This window comes from Schistocerca serialis, chromosome 7 (genome assembly GCF_023864345.2).
Source record: "Schistocerca serialis cubense isolate TAMUIC-IGC-003099 chromosome 7, iqSchSeri2.2, whole genome shotgun sequence".
Taxonomy (NCBI): Eukaryota; Metazoa; Arthropoda; class Insecta; order Orthoptera; family Acrididae; genus Schistocerca; species Schistocerca serialis.
This window is the reverse complement of record NC_064644.1, coordinates 621,562,256-621,582,463: the sequence shown is the minus strand read 5'-3', so window position 1 is coordinate 621,582,463 and position 20,208 is coordinate 621,562,256. Positions and strand designations below refer to the sequence as shown.

Below are 20,208 nucleotides of genomic sequence, written 5' to 3'. Positions count from 1 at the left end.
TCCAAGTGTCTCAATGGCAGTTTCTAGAATAAACTTTGAATCTCTCATACTTAACTGACACAGATACAGGGCTGTTATTAATTTTGGAGTAATGAGATTTTTTCGCAGAATTGTTTCACTGGTTTCAAATTGTATATTCTCAATCACAGACGGGAAATAATCTTGCAAATGCATGTACTTTTCATTACCATCAGAAGATCAGACTGCCTCAATCTCTGTCGCTGTAAGACAATTCTGTCTATATTTCTTTTCATCAATTGAGATGCGTCGCCGTATGCAATGTCAAACAAATCACCTAACTTGTTGACAAACTCATCGGCGCTGTTCAAATACGTTAAAGTTTCTTGTGCATTTTTAACTCTTTCCAGTATTTGAGTAGGCTGCTAGTTTCTTCACACTTATGCAAAGATCTGGCAGGTACACGCACCTTTACGCTAAGGACAAGGCATTCGTGAATAGTGAGATTTGAACGTTCGTTGACAGTTAAATTCATCTCACGGATATTATAAAATCAAACTGCCACAACCATTCCATCGGAGGGCGGTTCTGAACATTTCATTGCAATATTCACTTTTCGTAACAGTACGCCATTCAACATGTTCACCGACTAACAGCAATATGTTTACTAACAATTTACGAAAACACAGACGCGGAAGTGCGCTTCCGCCTTAGCAAATACTGACAACCTGACATGTTCCACTTACAACTCGGCACGGGTTGCCGGCGTCCAACGTTTCTGAAATTTTATTTACATCTGTTTTGACATTGTACAAATAAGAGGGTATGCGTTAAAAACAAAGGACATCAGTTTCTCTGGAACACCCTAATGGACAGTTTCGGCAAATTCTACAACCGTCTGCCCACCTACACCGTCGCATTACAACTCGAAAATTCTCATATGAATATTGCAGTACGCTACACTCGTCCCTCGGATGACGGGCTAAATTATAACACACTGCGCAGATGCTATATAGAACCTAGCACCACGCTCAGATTTGTAACCAGTTATTTCGAGTTCTCTGTCTTAAGCGTACTGCAACTTTAAAAGCTCTTCAAAACAAGCGCTTTTGGCTTTTACTGACAATGTATAAAAAGTAGTAATGCTGTAATCATATGATCATTTTCTTTCTTTCGGTATTTATAGACGAAATGACTGTTTTGCTTCTGAATGACTATTCTAGACGTGCCAGTGTTCTGTGTTCCTTGTTTAATTTCTGCTGACAACTACTCTTTTCGTATTAGCTAATTCAATTTTCTCCACTTGTTTTCGAGATCGCTGTTTTGAACATGGCACATGGTTTTTGTGAACAGTAGACCACTACTTCTGCAACTTTATGTTAGTCATAGCTTAAAGTGTGTGTTCAAGTTAACGTTCTGCCATCAATTCTGTTATCTATTCATCTGCATTCCTCTGTTTTGAGGATAGAGTCAATGCAAGCGTTCTCTCAAAAATATTTTGAAAGTTAATAATGTTCAAGACATGTTGTGTACGCAATGCCTGCAGTATAACCACTGATACGCTCCAAAAAATGTGAATCTTTTGTGGTGAATGATCTTTCAGTATTCAGTGTCCTTACGGCAATTGGAAATTCGTGGTACGGTCTTACGGGACCAAATTGCTCAGGTCATCGGTCCCTAAGCCTAAACACTACTTAATCTAACTTTAACTTACGCTATGGGCAAAAGAAACGCGCACACGCACACGCACACGCACACGCACACGCACACGCACACGCACACGCACACGCACACGCACACGCACACGCACACGCACCGGAGGAAGGACTCGAACCACCGACCGGGGGGGGGGGGGGAGGACCTTGTGACAAAAATACCAACAATTGCTATATTTATTTACTGCATTTAATTTGCAGTTGGTGCACCTACAGTAAGTATTATAAATAAATACACTACTTACGGAAATGACAAAATTCAGGGACATATACTTTTGGTATTCCGACCCTAGGAAGCGACGTCTTTGAGAGGCAAGTTGTTACTTCCGAGCCCCCTCAATGCACATATTAACTAGTTTTCTTCCTGCTGCTAGTATAACATAGAAGCAGCATACAAGTTTGGCAACTGTGAGCGACTAGTTACTTTCTGGTCGGCACAGACCTATACCGCTAAATTCACTATTTCACGTGTCATTACCATTGAATAATCTTTGCGATTTTCACATAAGGCTATCAATTTATGGTTTTCAATCCCGGAAGATAATTCCACGTGGAAACTGTAAGTAATCTCTTCCTTCACAATGCGATGTACCTCTCCTAGCCACAACATTATCTGAAACCATCTGACAATGCTCAGGTACTTCAATTCCACGCCTGTAGAAACCTTCTGGTTCTAAGTTAAGGATGTTGTCAAACCAGGCCTGAAGCGCATTTTAGTCTGGAAACGAATTTTCTTAACGGTTGTTTGATAAAGAGTGGGAAAGGTAAACATTTGACGTTACAAAACCAGAAAAATAAGTATGTGTGGTATGATTTTCCAAACCACCTCCTGGATAGTTTTGTTTTTCAAATCAGCAGTATGCGTTATGTCCTAGTGCACAGCACCCCTCCCACCCTCCATAGATGCAAATTATGTTCACACTGAGTGCTGTATAGGAATGTTGAATGTATTTATTGATCGCGTTCGGGTAAAATATTGCTTTCAATTTTAGCATGGAGTAATTCTATGCCAGGCTTCTAATCCTGTGGAAAATCATTCATGCGAGAACGATCGTTCTTGAAATAACAATATCCTTTTCTGGAATCTTTCGCTCAAAGACACTCGCCCACACGCAATACAAAGATTCAGAGCTGTCTATGCTGCATTCATCCCTCTATTAAACCCAAAGCGAATAATGTGTCACAAATGTTAGAACGTTTTCCACTTGAAAATATTTTACAACTATTTAACAACGTTCTCAACCCATTTTTAGCACCCAAATGTTATAATTATTTCTACACAATCAATGAAACTTTTAGCCTTGATTGCTATTTCTAAAAGTTTAAACTGACGGAGCTCTATAATGGCTGAAAATTGAAAAAATAAACCTTTCTTTTCTGGAAAGAGATCAGTTTTCCTATTCTTTAGTTTCGCACTTGGCTGCACTCTATGCCTGCTAGTAGTTTCTGCACAACAATCAATTGCGATTAAGTTGCCTGGGTGTGTTATGAACGTATGGATGCCCTTCTAACAATCCGTATATTTCAGATTTCCTGAAGTAACTGCAATAGCGGTTCATCTTACCATCCTAATAATAGAACGAAGTGTTACATTAGCATTCCTACGTCGATGTGCCACACACACGCCTTACACAGAAAAATTAGAAAATGAGAGATGCCCGAGGTCGATATGAAAAAAAAGGAGAAGGAAAATGAGTGTTCTATGGCTACAAGTCTGACAAAGAGAATGAAGTTCTGATAATGAAACTGAGGGATAGCAAACCAGTATGTGTAGCCACAAACAACAGTACTACTACTGCTTTGAGCTCTGATGCAAGCTACTCACAGGCAAAGAGAAAGGAAACGTCTATTGCAGTGCCACATCTCTTTGAAGAATACAATGCCTATATGTGTGGCATTGATGTACTGGACAAGCAGATATCACTTTATAGGACGATAAGATAAAAAAATAAAACCGGTGGTGGCCACTATTCACTCAGATGACATATCTGTATGGTAAACACAACGGTGGACGTTCCAAATCTCTAAGCCAAATGAAAAGCTCTCACTGAAGCGGAATAGTGGTGTTGCGCGTTTCAAAGAACATACGATCAACACCGAAATGCAGAAGACCACAAGGACGAAAATTGACGAGAGGACAGGTGAGCACTTTAGCTGCTAAGTAAAATATAGGAAACGTCTTCATACTGCATAAAGATGACAACTGTGTCATAGCTACTCTGTTGGTGTACATGCCAAGTGTTTTGTTTCATTACTCACTGAATAGACACACTAATATTACAGTGTGTGTATTTTGTTCACTATGTTTCTTGTTTTCTGCTTAGGTGGTAATATCGCGCCTTTTTATGGCTAATTTTGCCAACGTCCCAGAAATGGGACGGCCTAGAGTTTTTGTTCTATTCTCATCTATTAAAAATTTTCAGAAAAGTTTTTCATTTATCACGAACGTATCACTTTAAAGTGAAATAAATTGAAGAATAAAGTTTTGGCATAATGGATTAAGTAGCAAACATGCAAAATCCAACACACAACTTCAAGATAAACACTAGAACTTCAAGTAAGGAAGTGACAGGTGGTAAATACACTCACAGCCCCGCGCAGCGTTAACCTGGCGGACGGCGCCTGGAACGCGGCAGGTAGTCTATACACGGCGAGGAAGTCTCGGGCGTGATCTGTTCCGACGTTTACGCAGCCACCACCTGTTCGGGGCGAATGGTTTCTGGAAGTTTCTGCTGTCACGAGAGTCCAGACTGTGGTATTACTGGTTGGCTATGTAGTGAAGAGGATTGTCTTTGTGACTCCATCAGATGTAACATCAGCAGACACGAATATGATTTAAAAGTAAAACATCAAGGAGTTTATCTCGCGACTATGTATCTACATCGCGCGACGTTTACCACTAGACGAAGAACACATGATATACCCCTGAAATGGCTGGTGAAGTATGATAGAAATTACTCCATACACTTGCGCATCCTGCAGTATTGCCAGATTGTGCAGACGGCCGCATTTAGAATTCTGAGGTACGGAGGGTTATACTTGGCAGCTTGAGTGAACGACTCTACTGACTCTACGGCAGCCGCCCGGCTGCCGGGTTTTATGTCTGTACTGTTACCCACTCAAAATCCATTCCACCTTGGACGAGAATGTAACACGTGGCACTGTATAAGAATTTTAATAAAAACAACTTAAATGGAAATAAAATTTAACAATGTGTCATTTCTACAACATTTCCAATTTCTCTTAATTGTTATGGCCATAGACAGGGTCTTCTCTACCTTACTTTCATCACTTCTTGTCACTCTCCCCTAAATGTAAATTTGTTTCCATTCCAGTCAAATTATCGTGAGACCATCGACATTATGGGGATTTCAAAGCGGGGCAAGATAAAAAAAGAGAGCACCAGAAACTACAGCACACGTACATACATAAAATTTTCCAATACACGCGCTCCTAGCAGGAGCAGAATATCTGAAAAGATTTCCATTCTTTTTTTTGGAAATGGAAGTACGCCTATATACATTAGTCACTTTTTCCGGTACCCATACACCGACGATACAAGAATAGACGAAGGGATCACGCGAGGGTGGGCTGCGAGCTGCCACGTCGCCCTAAACCCTCTCGCCACGCCGCGCTGCGTTGAAGCTTTAGGAAAACGGCGCACACATGTTTAACTCGTATGCAGGTATCAATGTAATCGAGATTTTCCTTTTAGTTTATTATTATTCCACTTTATGCTGAACTATTTTCTTCCACGGTCGGTGAATTGCTGTTGTCAAGTATCAGAAGGACATAAACTTCTCTCACAATCTCAGATGGCATGGCTTTTTTCCCTGTGGGAAGAGGCTCATACATCGAGCTCACATGAAATCGTCGATGAGGGAGCCACTGAAGGGGACGAGTACGTTGGCAACGGTGTGCTGAACCCGGTAGCTCAGGGGTGCCCTTAACCTAGCGACGCGGTCGGTGGGTGAGCTGCAGTAGTCCCCCCCCCCCCCCCCCCTTGCCGGAGGAGCCGGTCCGGGGTTAGAGACGGGCCCCCAACCCATGTTTTCGCTTGTCTAAACATGGCTGACGAAGAGACAAGCGACTCGTGTGCGTCTGCGAGGGCCTCAATGCCTCCTGCTCCCGCACCATCAGGGGACATGGAGCAGATCCAGGAGTGTTAGCGACAGGCATATATGGATCACACGGTTACTGGAGTCCAATGTTAAAAATGGCAAGATTAGCCAAATTGCTATATTGGCACTGAAAAATGAACTCGCCACCTGGGCTATTGCTCACACCTGAAGAACCAGTGCAAATGAATGCAGTTAGTAGCACGAATGCCATTGCTATCCTAGAGCAGCCCTCGGTCTAACGCTTGGAAGTTGACCCCATAAGAATTTATCCCAATTTGGCACATTCTTTGCAGTTGTCTGGAGGATCTGGCTGTCCTGAAAACAGCATTGAGGCACATAGTGTGGTAGGACGTAAGTACGGACGTAAAGTCACCTTCTCGACCACGGAGGCTGTTGACAGAATACAGTTAAGAACCATGAATCTCCCCACCAACTTTGGTGCCCTGCGTGACCTCGTCAAAAAGGAATCTGGAAGAAGGAATTAAACATTTGATCTTGATGATATCTACAATCAGGCTGTCTTAGCAAACGGGAGGATAAAATATGACTGGAGGAAGACCGTCCCTGATTCATACGTTCATATATATTTTCCATGACTGCTACGACTCAGTTCGGGCAGCTGAACGCACGTAAGAGTAGACTGGTCATGCAGGAGCTCCAGAGGGTGGTGGAGGAGATGAGTCTTGACGTACTCTGTCTACAAGCTTCATACTCTCCTGCGGGAAATATAGCTTTCACTTCGGTAGACTGTCAAATAATAAGCTTCCGCAATGATCCCGAGGCCACCATCATAATAAACATTGCCTTAAAAGTCACAGTGCATGCATATCTCTCACATGACCATTGTACTGTCTTTGAGCTCCAGACGCCCATGGGAGTCATACACCTAGTGAACATGTACTTTCAGTATGGTGACGATATAGAAGAGTAACTGGACCAACTTGTGCAAATAACCACGGCGCTGCAAGGTCGAAGGATAGTGGTGGTGGCAGACGTAAATGCGAAATCCGCCTGTGGCACAGTGGCACTCTGGATGTAAGAGGGAAAAAAATGAAGGAAACTATCATGTCTCTGCAGTATATCATAGCCAACAGAGCTGGAGATATCAAGAGTGTTTCGTGAAAACATCACCTTCTTTCCATCAAAATATCCAATGTAAGTTCACGGAGCATACTATACTGGCGGGGGAGGTGAAGCTACTAACATACACATAACGTAAGTGTCAGCTAACGTTGCCGGCCACTTGCAAAACTGGATGGTCAGAGACCAGGTGACTACTAGTGATCGCAACTTAATTACCTTCACGCTTTCTGACATTATGCCACTGGGACATAGGTTGGGATGTTCAGCTCAACTACAACAGTCTGGGAGCGCCTAGCAAGAGAGTTTGACGTCCTGACAAGGCCAGATGGTGACGAAGTCAATAAGCATCCAGAAGAGCTAGTGGGACGCTTACTAGAGCAGTTAAGGCAGCCGTACCAACCAGGAGGAGGGCTGTGACTGCCTCTCCATGGTCCGCTGAACTAGGGCAGACGCATCAGTCTGCCAGGAGGCCGAGGAGGTACTACCAGTGAGTGTCGTCTGAAAAGAGAAACAGAGATGGCTGCAAACTTACAGGGACACCAAGGAAGAATTCCAAAGCGAACTAAAAAACGTCAGACTCCTAAACTGGGAAAAGTATGTCCAAACACAATTGGCTATTGACCCTTGGGGCACACCCTAAAAAATAACAGGGGAAAAGATACGGTCACCAATGGTACTTTCAACTATTAAGGATGGGAACCGGATGACAGGGTCTTGGCAGGAAATTGCCGATCCCTGCTCCAGGACGAAAAGGAAAAGGAGGATACTGAAGAACAAGGCTTAATTAGGCAGGGAAGAATATCCGAACAACAACATAGTGTATCTATTCTCCGAGAACGAGGTGGCGACGCACATTAAATCACTTAAAAGAGGTAAAGCCCCAGGACCAGACGGCATTGTAGCGGAGGTGGTGCAATACATCGCTCCTCAACTGGTAACACCTCTAACAAGAATATACAATAAGGGGTTGAGGCTCAGAATGTTTCCCTCAATCTAGAAAGAAGCCTACGTAGTAATTATCAAGAAAAGCAGGATAAAGATCCTAAGGAAGTCAAGTCCTACTGATCGAGCTGTGTGTTGGATCTGCTTGGGAAATTGTTGAAGTGGTTACTAGCTGACAGGCAGATGGCACACCAGGTGCTCTGTGGGATGAGCAATAGGCAATTCGGCTTCTGGCCAGGGCGATATGCCTCTGACGCAATCGCCATGGCGGCTGAGGCCTGCAGGTCATCCACACAGAAGTACTTACAAGGGAACCTCCCCATCGCACCCCCCTCAGATTTAGTTATAAGTTGACACAGTGGATAGGTCTTGAAAAACTGAACACAGATCAATTGAGAAAACAGGAAGAAGTTGTATAGAACTGTGAAAAAATAACCAAAAATACAAACTGAGTAGTTCATGGGAAGATAGGCTACATCAAGGACGCCGGAAACGCATGAGCGCCGTGGTCGCGTGGTAACGTGAGCAGCTGCGGAACGAAAGGTCCTTGGTTCAAATCTTCCATCGAGTGAAAAGTTTAATTTTTTATTTTCAGTTTATGTGACAAACTCTTATGTTTTCATCACTTTTTTGGGAGTGATTATCACATTCACAAGAAAACCTAAATCGGGCAAGGTAGAAGAATCTTTTTACCCATTCGCCAAGTGTACAAGTTAGGTGGGTCGACAACATATTCCTGTCATGTGACGCACATGCCGTCACCAGTGTCGTATAGAATATATCAGATGTGTTTTCCTGCGGAGGAATCGGTTGACCTATGACCTTGCGATCAAATGTTTTCGGTTCCCATTGGAGAGGCACATCCTTTCGTCTACTAATCGCACGGTTTTGCGATGCGGCCGCAAAACACAGGCACTAAATTTATTACAGTGAACAGAGACGTCAATGAACGAACGGACAGATAAACACTATGCAAAAATAAAGAAAGTAAAATATTCACTTGATGGGAAGACTTGAACCAAGCACCTCTCCTTCTGCAGCTCCTCACGCTACCACGAGACCACGGCGCTCGTGTGCAAATTGTCTCCATAATATTGCCTATGTCGCCCATGGGCAACTCAGTTTGTATATTTTGCTTATTTTTTCACAGTTCCACACAACTTCTTCCTGTTTTCTCAATTGATCTGTGTTCAGTTTATCAAGTCCTATCCACTGTGCCAACTTATAACTAAATCTGAGGGGGGTGCGATGGGGAGGTTCCCTTGTTAGTTGGCATCACGATAGATATCAGTGGCACCTTCGACAACCTGTGGTGGCCTTCGCTCTTCTGCCGCTTGTGGGAGGAAGAGTGCCAAGGGTCTCTTTATGGGTGTCTTAGGAGCAATTTTGTGGAAAGGGAGGTCTGGCTATCATCCCCTAGTGGGAGAGTGGGTAAGTGGATAACGAAGGAGTATCCACAGGTCTCTGTCCTGGGGTCACTCTTTCAGGACATCAATATGGAGCCTCTCCTAGACAACTTTGAGAGCAGCGCTGATGTGCTAGAGGTGATAGCCTACACTGACGACCACCTCCTGTTGGTTGGCAGCTGAAGCCGAGAGGAACTAGAACCCAACATCGGGAGAACTATGACCATATTGTCGCAATGGTGCTACAGGATCAAAGTTAAAATGGCGCCAAACTAGTCAATTTACTTGCTTGCTTTTAAAATGCCAATTGACCAGGAACCCAACCGTCAGGATTGAGGGCACACCAGTTATGCACCATCGAGAGGCACGATACCTGGGTGTTATTCTGGATGAGAGATGGAGCTTCGCCCAACACACTGAAGTGGCAACTCATAGGTCGCTAGAGGTCTTTAACAACCTTATAATGATTGGGCACAGGCGATTTCATCTTTCCCCACAACTCATCAAACACTATCCTTGCTTTCATCGTGGGCTACAGGTGTGGAGTCTGGGCTCACAGGGGTCGTTCCTGCTTTGGCCGTGAGGAGGGTGCAGCGCAACATGCTACTGCGATCGATTGGAGCCTACCGCACATCCCCAGGGGGAGCATTGCTGATTTTCATGAGGCTGTCCCCCCTAGACGTTACAATCAGAGAGCAGGCTGCGTGCTATTGGGCAAAAAGGGGACAAGTTGAAAAGATGGAGGGCATTTTGGGGGTGCGAGTGGGGGACAAACCGTCGATTAGAAGAAGGGGGAAGAATTATGGCAGTACTTCTGAGATAGGGACGAGACAGGCAGAAGAACCTACCAGTTACTTCCAAACATCAGGGAATGTCTTCAAATTAAACGTTTTCAACCTAGTAAGGGACTACTGCACTTCCTCATTGGGCGTTGTCCGTATCCGGCATATCTCTGCCGGTTTGGGAAAAGGGCAATTCCTTCGTGTGACTGTGGTGCCGGGATAGGTACACCGGACCACGTCGTCCACAAGTGCCCCTTGTTTGATGATGTTGCCACGGAATTAAGGAACCAACTACCCAAGACAGACATTTCACTTGATCAGGAATCCGGTCACCTTTAACATCATTGACAGACTTGCCAGCGAGGTATCCACCAACGTCCTGCATGTATACCGAAGGGAGAGAGAGAGAGTGGCGAGCAATGAATCAACATCCCACAGCCATCCCACATCGACGGCGCGCGGACTGGCCGACCGCCGTGACGATTGGAATCCGCCACGTCCTGGATTATGGGGATGGTGTGAACTTACCAAAATTAGACACTGCACACTGTTTATGACCCTAGTAGTTAGGATTCATTGGTAGAATATAGTTTTTCTGGATAATTTAGAAAGACCTGCAGCGATTTCCAGTTAAGGCCAGCCCAGTGTCAGGGGTACGCCCACTGGGATTAGCTCAGTGGGCACGGCCAAGAAAGAGGTTTGTATTTTGCTGGCACACTTTTAACGCTGCAGGACGTAGCTTGGTAGAGTAGTAGGTTGAATAGTAGGCTTTCCCATACAGTAGCTAGCTCTCCATCCTGTAGTTAATATTTAGTAGATAAAAGAATAGTAAATGCTGATTGGTAATCAGTACATTGTATGTACTTAGGACCCACTAATGTTTTAGTTGGTGGGTTATTATGTATAATTGTTTTGGTGAATAAAGTTTTTTAAAAAAGGCTCACACAGCCTTAGACCCCAAATCTGTGGTACGGAGAAACCCCCTATATTGTCATTTTAAACCATAACTGTATTAAGTTTTCTTTGCTATTCTGGAAAGTTATAACATAACCTTTCATTTTTCAGTTTCTGTCTCCTCTCAGTTCACTTATCATTACATTTTTTTCCTTGTTGATAGCTCTAATTCTGAAGAAAATGCGTGCCCTTGTGAAACATTCCAGGAAAGATCAGAGAAAAGGTAACGCCTTATATGATAGGCAACGTAAATTCGCATACTATGGAATATCTTAAAGTGACCAGTTAGTATGCTGTCCCTCCATAAACAGTTGTTGATACAGAAAGAGCCCTGAATCACTTTTTGAACATATTTTAATTTCCGTAACTCAGTGCTATATCCTGTATTCTTTTGTCTGAAGATCCTTTGTTTCTATTTTCATAATTTCTATTTACTTGCGCAGGCACGCATTGACAGTCACATAGCAGTGGGTTTTCGTCGTTAACGTTTTGTCTAGTAGCAATTTCTTCCATAGTCGTTAATTTACTTCTATTTTCCTGGAAAATATTTTCTAATTCCTTGCGATAGCTCCATTTTCGTGCCCGAATATTTCTCTCATTATTAGGCTCATTACTACGGCCTGAATCAGCAGTGGATGGATTTAGAATTGGAACAGCATCACTCTATCTGCATTTAGAACGAGTAGTCAACAGTTCTTTTCAAATCTCTTCCGTAATCGCAACCCACAAGAGCATTTTCAACTGGAAGCGAATCTGCAAGTCTCAAACACTTGTCTATTTTCTTTTTGTCTCACCGCTTCTAGGGCTCGTAGCAAATCATTATTTTTCACTTAAGAACTTTCTCTAAAAATCCCTCAACATGCCGATAATTACGCCATAACTCTGTATTCAATCACCAGTCAGTAATAAAAATTCACATTGACGCAAGCAACCTTGTTTTCGCTCGGAAACGCAATTACAACATAGTGGCAGTCCCGGGCTGCTAGGCGCTGTCCGGGCTCGCTACTGTGGACACACCTCGTGATCCCTGCCGTGCCTTCTAGTATCCACGCACACACCCTACTGACAGCGAAATCTTGAAAGGTCATTTTTATTCGCCATTTCACCTACATATTACCCAAGACATTTTGGCAACTTCGGAACCCTTGAAAAGAACACGAAGCTGTGGGAATATCAGCACCTACTTTGTTGCCACATCTACCCACCATTTCCTTTCAATTCATAAATGAAACCTGAGTCTGACCCCACACATTTGGTTAAAAATAATCTCATTTACTCCTACTAATAAGATTATAGCAACAATGTAACAGTCGAGCCCCTGAATGGAATTTAGTATTAACTTACACATTTCTAGAAAACTTGTGAACAGACATAAATGAAAAATTCTGCACTAAATGTTGATGCTTCTGCAGCTCGTTCCGAATTTTCTGCCTGAATGTTCAGCAGAGTTAAACTGTCAACTTCAAAGCCATTCGTGAACCATACTGACAGACCTATTTAGTGTCCCTTTTTAATGTCTTTCAGAAGTCTTTATTCTCATTTTTTAATCAAAATTAAATGCGCTGCCGAATCACTTGTAAAAACAGTACTGCAGTGTCAAATATCTACAGCCGACTTGATCCGTCTACATGTCACCATACCAAGTCATGGTTCATACATAGGGAAGGGAGGGCTCTAGAGGCGCTGTGCATCCAGCTTCCCAAGCCAGACAACCCTGACAGAAAATCAAGCAAGAGGCGGCAGCCCCATCACGTGCGCAGGTTGTGTGTCTTTGGCAATGTGGAATGTTAGACGACTAACCAACACAGAAAACGAGTTAAACTAAGTACGCAAGGAGAGGGAAGTATACACTGTAACAGAAACTAGGAAAAACCAAGAGAAACAAAAGATGTGACGGACTACACGATAGCTTACAGTGGGTTCCCACAAAGAAAACGAGCTAGTGCTGGAGTGTCAATTTCAGTCAATGATAAATGGAGAGGGCAGGTTCGTCAATTCAACCTTATGAATAATGACCCATTTCAAATTCCAAGAGATTATCTAAAAGCTGTCTACAGCCCAGAGGAGGAAAGGATGATCCTCAGAAAGTGAATAAAAATCAACACGACAGACCGTGTTGTCATCGCTGGTGATTGTAATGCAGAGCTGGAAATCTACCTACACCAGTAATATCAGGCTTATTTGGAGGAAAGATCCTTGATAATAATGGAAATGAACTACGCACAGTTGTCTCCAACAATTTTAAAATTACTACCACATTTTGCAGACAAAGACAGTAACAAGTTTACGTGGAGTGCACGAAGATTAATGTCTGTGATTGAGTACACACTGATTAATGATAAAATGAATAATCTGATGTAAGATATATTTGTTTGTAGAGGACGAGACATAGGTAGTGACCACTTCCCTCTACGCAGTAAGATAAGGCTATTGCCAAAATGAAAGGAGACAAACTCCTAAAGAAACCACACCACGAGTTGTTCAAAATATATCTTCTGTCGGAATACAGTATTAGGAAACTTCATCAGTACTGACTCCAAGGAAAGCTTGTTTTATTACCAGTCAATAAAGATATCAATATAGAATTGAATATCAAAACCGGCATAATTGAAGAAGCCCTACAAGCACTTGGTAGAAGGAAGAAAACAGATGGGGAAAATACTCAATTTGGAACACAGAAATTAAAGAAGTGATTAAAGAACAATACGTAGCTTGTCGAAGTTTCTACAGATGAAAACGTCAGAAAGTTTGCAGACGTACGGAATAAAGCGGAATGCTGCCCAACAATTACTGTGCAAATCTCAACAACAGTCTACTACATTCATAAGCGTCTTAGAACACGATGTACATGGCAGACAGCAATGTGCATACGAGGTCATGAAAGCGCTCAACAAGAAAGAAAAAGACGATGCCTTACTAAACATTATAAGCAATGGATAAATTACACTGAATGCTGAAAATGACACTCGAGAAAGTATGAACAATGAATCAGTAGCGCAATTACTACGGACGAACTACAATACGCTTTGAAAGGCATGAAATACAGAAAAAAAAAGAATAGATGGAATACATGCAGAGCTAATTAAATATGGAGGGTTACCACTAAATAAGACTTTACAATTAACAAATGAATGTTGGTCGAAATGTAAGATCCCCAGACCATTGGTACATAGCAGAAGTGATCTCTCTCCAGGAAAGGGAAACACAGTTATTGTAGGAGCTATCGCGGCGTAAGTCTTCCAAACACTGGCTACATACTATATAGATAGAACAATAATGACATGCAGAATATTACAGAAACTATTATTTCTGAGGAACATAATGGTTTTAGGTCGTTTATGCACAGTCATTGTGGTTGTAATTAAAAACATGATAGGAAAAAGACAGAGTTTAATGTACAAACCCATATGGCCTTACCGATCTTCAGAAGGCTTTTGGACGCGTGAGCCGTGAGAGCCTATGGAAGATTATGTCCAAATATTGATATACGTACTACCTAACTGAGGTAGTGAGAAGTCTTTACAATAGCACATGCAATGCAGTAAACAAAGGTAGGAATCGATTAGATGAAATAATTATTAACCAACGGGTTAGATAAGGATGTGGACTGTCACCTATCCTTTTTAATGCTACAATGACATTACCTCAAATGCAAATGTAAAGTAAACAAAGGAATTAACATAACGAATGAGCAATATCTGAATGTATTTCAGACTGACCTCCAAAGATCAGTGTACCAGCTAACAAAGATCAATATATCAGCAGAACGGAAGTACATCTTTAGAATTTCTAGTAACAAAACAAAAATAATGGCATTCTGAGGAAAATCTACAGTCAGGTCAAAAATTGTTTTGGATAATTGAGTTTTAGAACAAGTGTCTCAACTCTTATTTAGGATCCGCTGGAAGTTTTGATTTGGACCCTGATATTGAAAATTAAATACCGAAATATCAAGCTCTCTGTGGCACCGCTAGCAGAACACTGGCTTATAAAGCACAAAAACAAACAGTCGTGATATTCTATAAAGTAACGGCTGTTCCGGTGTTATCTTACACAATCGAAAGTTTGTTTACCACAAGAAAATAAAATTCAAACAGAAGAAATGGGGTTCCTGAGAAAGACAAAGAGCTGCACAAGAAGATATGATTGAAAACGAAGAATTAGAAGAGAAATATTTCCATAATGAATGAAAAAGTTAAAAGAAATATCGTGAAGATTGGGAGCAAACACCTCATGATAATTCCAGGTCACAGAATTCCTCATACGATTGAGGACTACAAGCAGAAATGGGAGATATTGGAAGGCCTGGATAAAGATGGGTATGAGTGTTTCAAAGGTCGTAACAGGCAACAGCCTCATCCTTTAAAGGACGATGATAGTGTGTGTAGGTGGCTTGTGGGATTTGTTTGCTTAAAACAGCTTGAATACGTCCATAAAAATCACTCGTAGGTGCAGCTCCGTCATGTGATTGTGCAACAGAAATTTAAATTACGGTTGGTAGTTTTTTCTTAATGTAGGCGACCAAGTTTTTACAGGTTCGAAGACTAGGGACGTTTCGTATACGTTACCACCTAAATAGCACCGAATGACTATATTTTCTCAGTTTTCGAAAACCCTTTTGACTCTTCAAACATTAGAACAAAATACTGGGCTTCTTTCACTTCATGTGAGGCATTCCACCATATTGCTAAGGTTATAAGGATATTATTTGGTTTACCGTGAGGTGTTCATTTTTCCCGTTTAGGTTCACGCTTTTTTCCTAAGACAGATCCTTCCTTCAAAGTTCCAATGAAGGGAAAAAATTTCTGATTTGCACTATCTTTCTACTCACTATGAACTCTTCCTACAAGTCCCTTGAGAGCTGTGTATCGAAGTAAATCGGCAGTCTCTTCCATCCCCCCTCCGTTTTCTTGAACGTCTAGAACGTATCTTTGATCCACTAGAGCAGCAACCGTTACATTCACTCCAACCTATTACTTGCAATTTATAGAACACGAGAGCGTATAATCCCTGAACTACAATTGCAAACCTTGTGCTTAAAGTAACAGGATGTAAACATGTACCAGTATAGTTTTAATGTTCATTGCACAGCACTGTTTACGGGATTACCAATAGGTTGCGATCCCACATGTCTGCTTTGACTCATGATATGAAAATACCGGCCATCTGGGTTTCAAGCATAAAGAATATGTCCCTCATAGTGCCACTCATTGCATCCGCGAACAAACTTAACATGCGTAATAATCACTACTAAAAACTCAAATTAACGGGCCAACCACGAGAAGTAGAAATTCTTGCCAAACACTAACAAGAAAACAACCTTAAATTAATGGAAAGAATCGTTCGTTATTGGTTGAAACAGCTGCTGGAAACTTATCACAGACAACTTCTCCCACTGCAGGAAGCAATGACCTACTCGTAAATTTCCTTATCACAGACAACGAAATTTATATGAATTACCTGTCCTCTTCCTGACAATTCTGAAAACGTATTATGCAACGTTTGGTGGGTTTCTAAACTTATCTTCTCACACCCTTCACCCAGAGCTTTTCGAGTTGGATGGATACGAAATATGAAATCAGATGACTGAAGGAAATCCTCTAATGCGAAAGTAAACAGCGCAGCCACTACAGATTAAAAAATCAACCATGTATAGAGTCGAAACAGGCAAAATAATAATGTAGAAAGTCTGTTTTTGATGTTTACTGTAAAACAAATAATCGCAATGAGCATGCTATTATACAAATTGTATCAGAGGGAAGTTTTAATGAGAGAGATATAGATAAATATAGGGGACTTTCATTTCACATGCATAACATGTTAATAAGAACATCAAATAAAATATGAACACTGTCATTTTCTTAAAACTTAACATCCCAGCAAAATACAATTTACAAAAAATATCAGAGTTCACTTACCATGGCTGTTATCTTGATGGCACTCTCCTCCCAAAGCAAAAACTCTCTCCTCAGCACCACTCTCACTCTCCTCAGCACCACTCTCACTCTCCTCAGCACCACTCTCACTCTCCTCAGCACCACTCTCACTCTCCTCAGCACCACTCTCACTCTCCTCAGCACCACTCTCACTCTCCTCAGCACCACTCTCACTCTCCTCAGCACCACTCTCACTCTCCTCAGCACCACTCTCACTCTCCTCAGCACCACTCTCACTCTCCTCAGCACCACTCTCACTCTCCTCAGCACCACTCTCACTCTCCTCAGCACCACTCTCACTCTCCTCAGCACCACTCTCACTCTCCTCAGCACCACTCTCACTCTCCTCAGCACCACTCTCACTCTCCTCAGCACCACTCTCACTCTCCTCAGCACCACTCTCACTCTCCTCAGCACCACTCTCACTCTCCTCAGCACCACTCTCACTCTCCTCAGCACCACTCTCACTCTCCTCAGCTCCACTCTCACTCTCCTCAGCACCACTCTCACTCTCCTCAGCACCACTCTCACTCCCCTCAGCACCACTCTCACTCCCCTCAGCACCACTCTCACTCCCCTCAGCACCACTCTCACTCTCCTCAGCACCACTCTCACTCTCCTCAGCACCACTCTCACTCTCCTCAGCACCACTCTCACTCTCCTCAGCACCACTCTCACTCTCCTCAGCACCACTCTCACTCTCCTCAGCACCACTCTCACTCTCCTCAGCACCACTCTCACTCTCCTCAGCTCCACTCTCACTCTCCTCAGCACCACTCTCACTCTCCTCAGCACCACTCTCACTCTCCTCAGCACCACTCTCACTCTCCTCAGCACCACTCTCACTCTCCTCGAAACAAAACAACTCCCCTCGAAACAAAACAACTCCCCTCGAAACAAAACAACTCCCTTCGAAACAAAACAACTCCCTTCGAAACAAAACAACTCCCCTCGAAACAAAACAACTCCCCTCGAAACAAAACAACTCCCCTCGAAACAAAACAACTCTCCTCCCAAAGCAACAACAAAACTCCACTCCAAACAGCAACAACAACAAAACAACTCCTGCCAACTCCGTGCTCAATACTCGATGTGATCAAATCTAACCAAGTAAGACGAATAACCCTCAGCTGTTCGTATCATCCGTTGCAGCCGTCAGGCAGATCACATGACTCGATAGCAGCGCCTCTCGTGGCACCCCACCAACCGTCCGTCTGACAAATTGGCTGTGTGTCGGCGTTTTGACTGACCGACCGACGAATTTTTATTGTCGGGTTGTCGGGCGCGTCCGACCAGTCGACAACTGACCCAAGAAATTGTGTCGTGTGTATCGCGATCGTGACAAACGCATGACAAACTCCAGTTCTGACACAGCTCTCAGAATTAGATACTGTTGTAACATACATTTCTACGTCCGAGGCGGACGAAACTTTAAGGACAGAGTTTTTAGAGAAATTCAAAGACTGTACATCTTTTCGCGACACATAGTGTGAGGAGTATAACAATAGAGGTGCAAGAAATGAAGCACTTATTTCATTTTTTAACGAATCCATAATGGTTTCTCTATGTGCAACACGAGATTAAGTCTGTTCATCTTCTTTATTTATGTTTTTAGATTTTAATTTCCCTGTAGACCAAATGTGGGATCTTTAATTTTTATTTATTTATTTATTGCAATTCTAACGCTGAGCGAGTTGTTGCAGTGGTTAGCACACTGGACTCGCATTCGGAAGGACGACGGTTCAATCCCGCGTCCGGCCATCCTGATTTAGGTTTTCCGTGATTTCCCTAAATCGCTCCAGGCATATTCCGGGATGGTTCCTTTGAAAGGGCACGGCCGACTTCGGCCGACTTCCTTCCCCGTCCTTCCTTAATCCGATGAGATCGATGACCTCGCTGTTTGGTCTCTTCCCCCAAACAACCCAACCGTACAATTCTAACAGTCGCTAAATGTTTCATTTCTTACGTATCCATTGTATTTACTAGATGATGCGCGCCACCGTCATGTGTAGTCTTTCTTGTTCAAATATGAGATGAGTTTCTGAAATTTGCAGATCATCTTTTGTATAGCATCCGTAAATAAATTAATAACGTTTTGTTTTATTTATTTTATCATGATTTATTACCTCTGTCAACTATAGATCACGTTGCACGTTTCAGGAATAATTTTAGGTAATAATTGCAGCGGTATGACAGTACTGAATCTTAGGTCTGCCGCCAGTGACGAGAAATCGTAATGCAACTAACAGTCTCTCCTCGGAGTTTAGCACCTCTCTCAGGACTGCATTATTTCTCCTTTAAGTCCAGCAGCCCCGAAATGCATGATTCACCCCTTCTTAAATAATCAGGAAAATTATAAGCTCCCAGCCTGAACATGGGTGAATTTCTTCCCTTGCGTTGGCCACTTCTTTGCCCACAGCTTTCTCTCTGTTTTTTCCCTTCTCATCTTTAAAACAGCCAAAGCAAACCGCGTTATTATTTTTCTGAAAAACCAGGCGAGATCTCGTAGAACAAAAACGGAATTAACTGAAGATAAAACAAACAACAGGGCGGCACTATAATCGCCGAGTACAGTCGGTTCGGACGTGTGTAGGCTGCGACCAATTTGGTCATTCTGTCATCCGATAAATTTGTGTGTGTGTAGGAGCCTTGTATACGCAAATACTGTTCATTGAGACCTTAAACCGATGACAAATCCGTAATTTCTGCTTCTCGACGCTGAGCTGCCTCTGTTTCCTTTGCCTGGTCTTTGATGATAGCCAGCGCAGCTGGATAGATGTTTTCGCTCTGGCGCAAATTTTAATTACTTCCGGATGAAAAATGGACAATTGTTCCCAAAGTATGGAGCACAGGTTCTTAGTGACACCAATTTCCGTGGAGAAATTGTGGTTCCATAGATCTGGACAAAAAAAATTTCGTAGCTGGGAGGTGGAGGTTAGAGTTTAACGTGCTGTCGACAGCGAAGCCATTAGAGACGGAGCACAAGCTCGGACTGTTGAAGGGTGGACTAGGAAGTCGGCCGTGCCCTTTCACAGGAACCATCCCGACATTTGCAGTAAGAAATTTAGGGAAATCACGGAAATCCCATACCTAAATGACCGGACGCAGGTTTGCACTGTAAACCTGCTGAATGCTAGTCCAGTGTGCTAACCACTGCGTTACCTCACTCGATAATTTCATAGTAGTTTGAAGGAGCGATTCTGAGGTTACAAGCAAACCTCCGCGAGAAATCGTGGTCAGCCACTCAACCGAACTTTCCTCAAGCATTGTCAGTAACTCCCCATAGTGTGTCGCCAGTGATCTGTCGTAAT

At 42.8% G+C, this 20,208-nt stretch overlaps 1 protein-coding gene across 1 annotated transcript in view; it reads right to left on the bottom strand.

Moving 5' to 3' along the window:
- Positions 1–20,208, bottom strand: part of LOC126413306 (serine/arginine repetitive matrix protein 5-like) — a 139,118-nt gene that overhangs the window by 70,310 nt on the left and 48,600 nt on the right. The window contains exon 5 of the mRNA XM_050083206.1: positions 16,880–17,744. Coding sequence (XP_049939163.1) covers positions 16,880–17,744 — 865 coding nt within the window. The remainder of the gene's footprint in view (positions 1–16,879; positions 17,745–20,208) is intronic.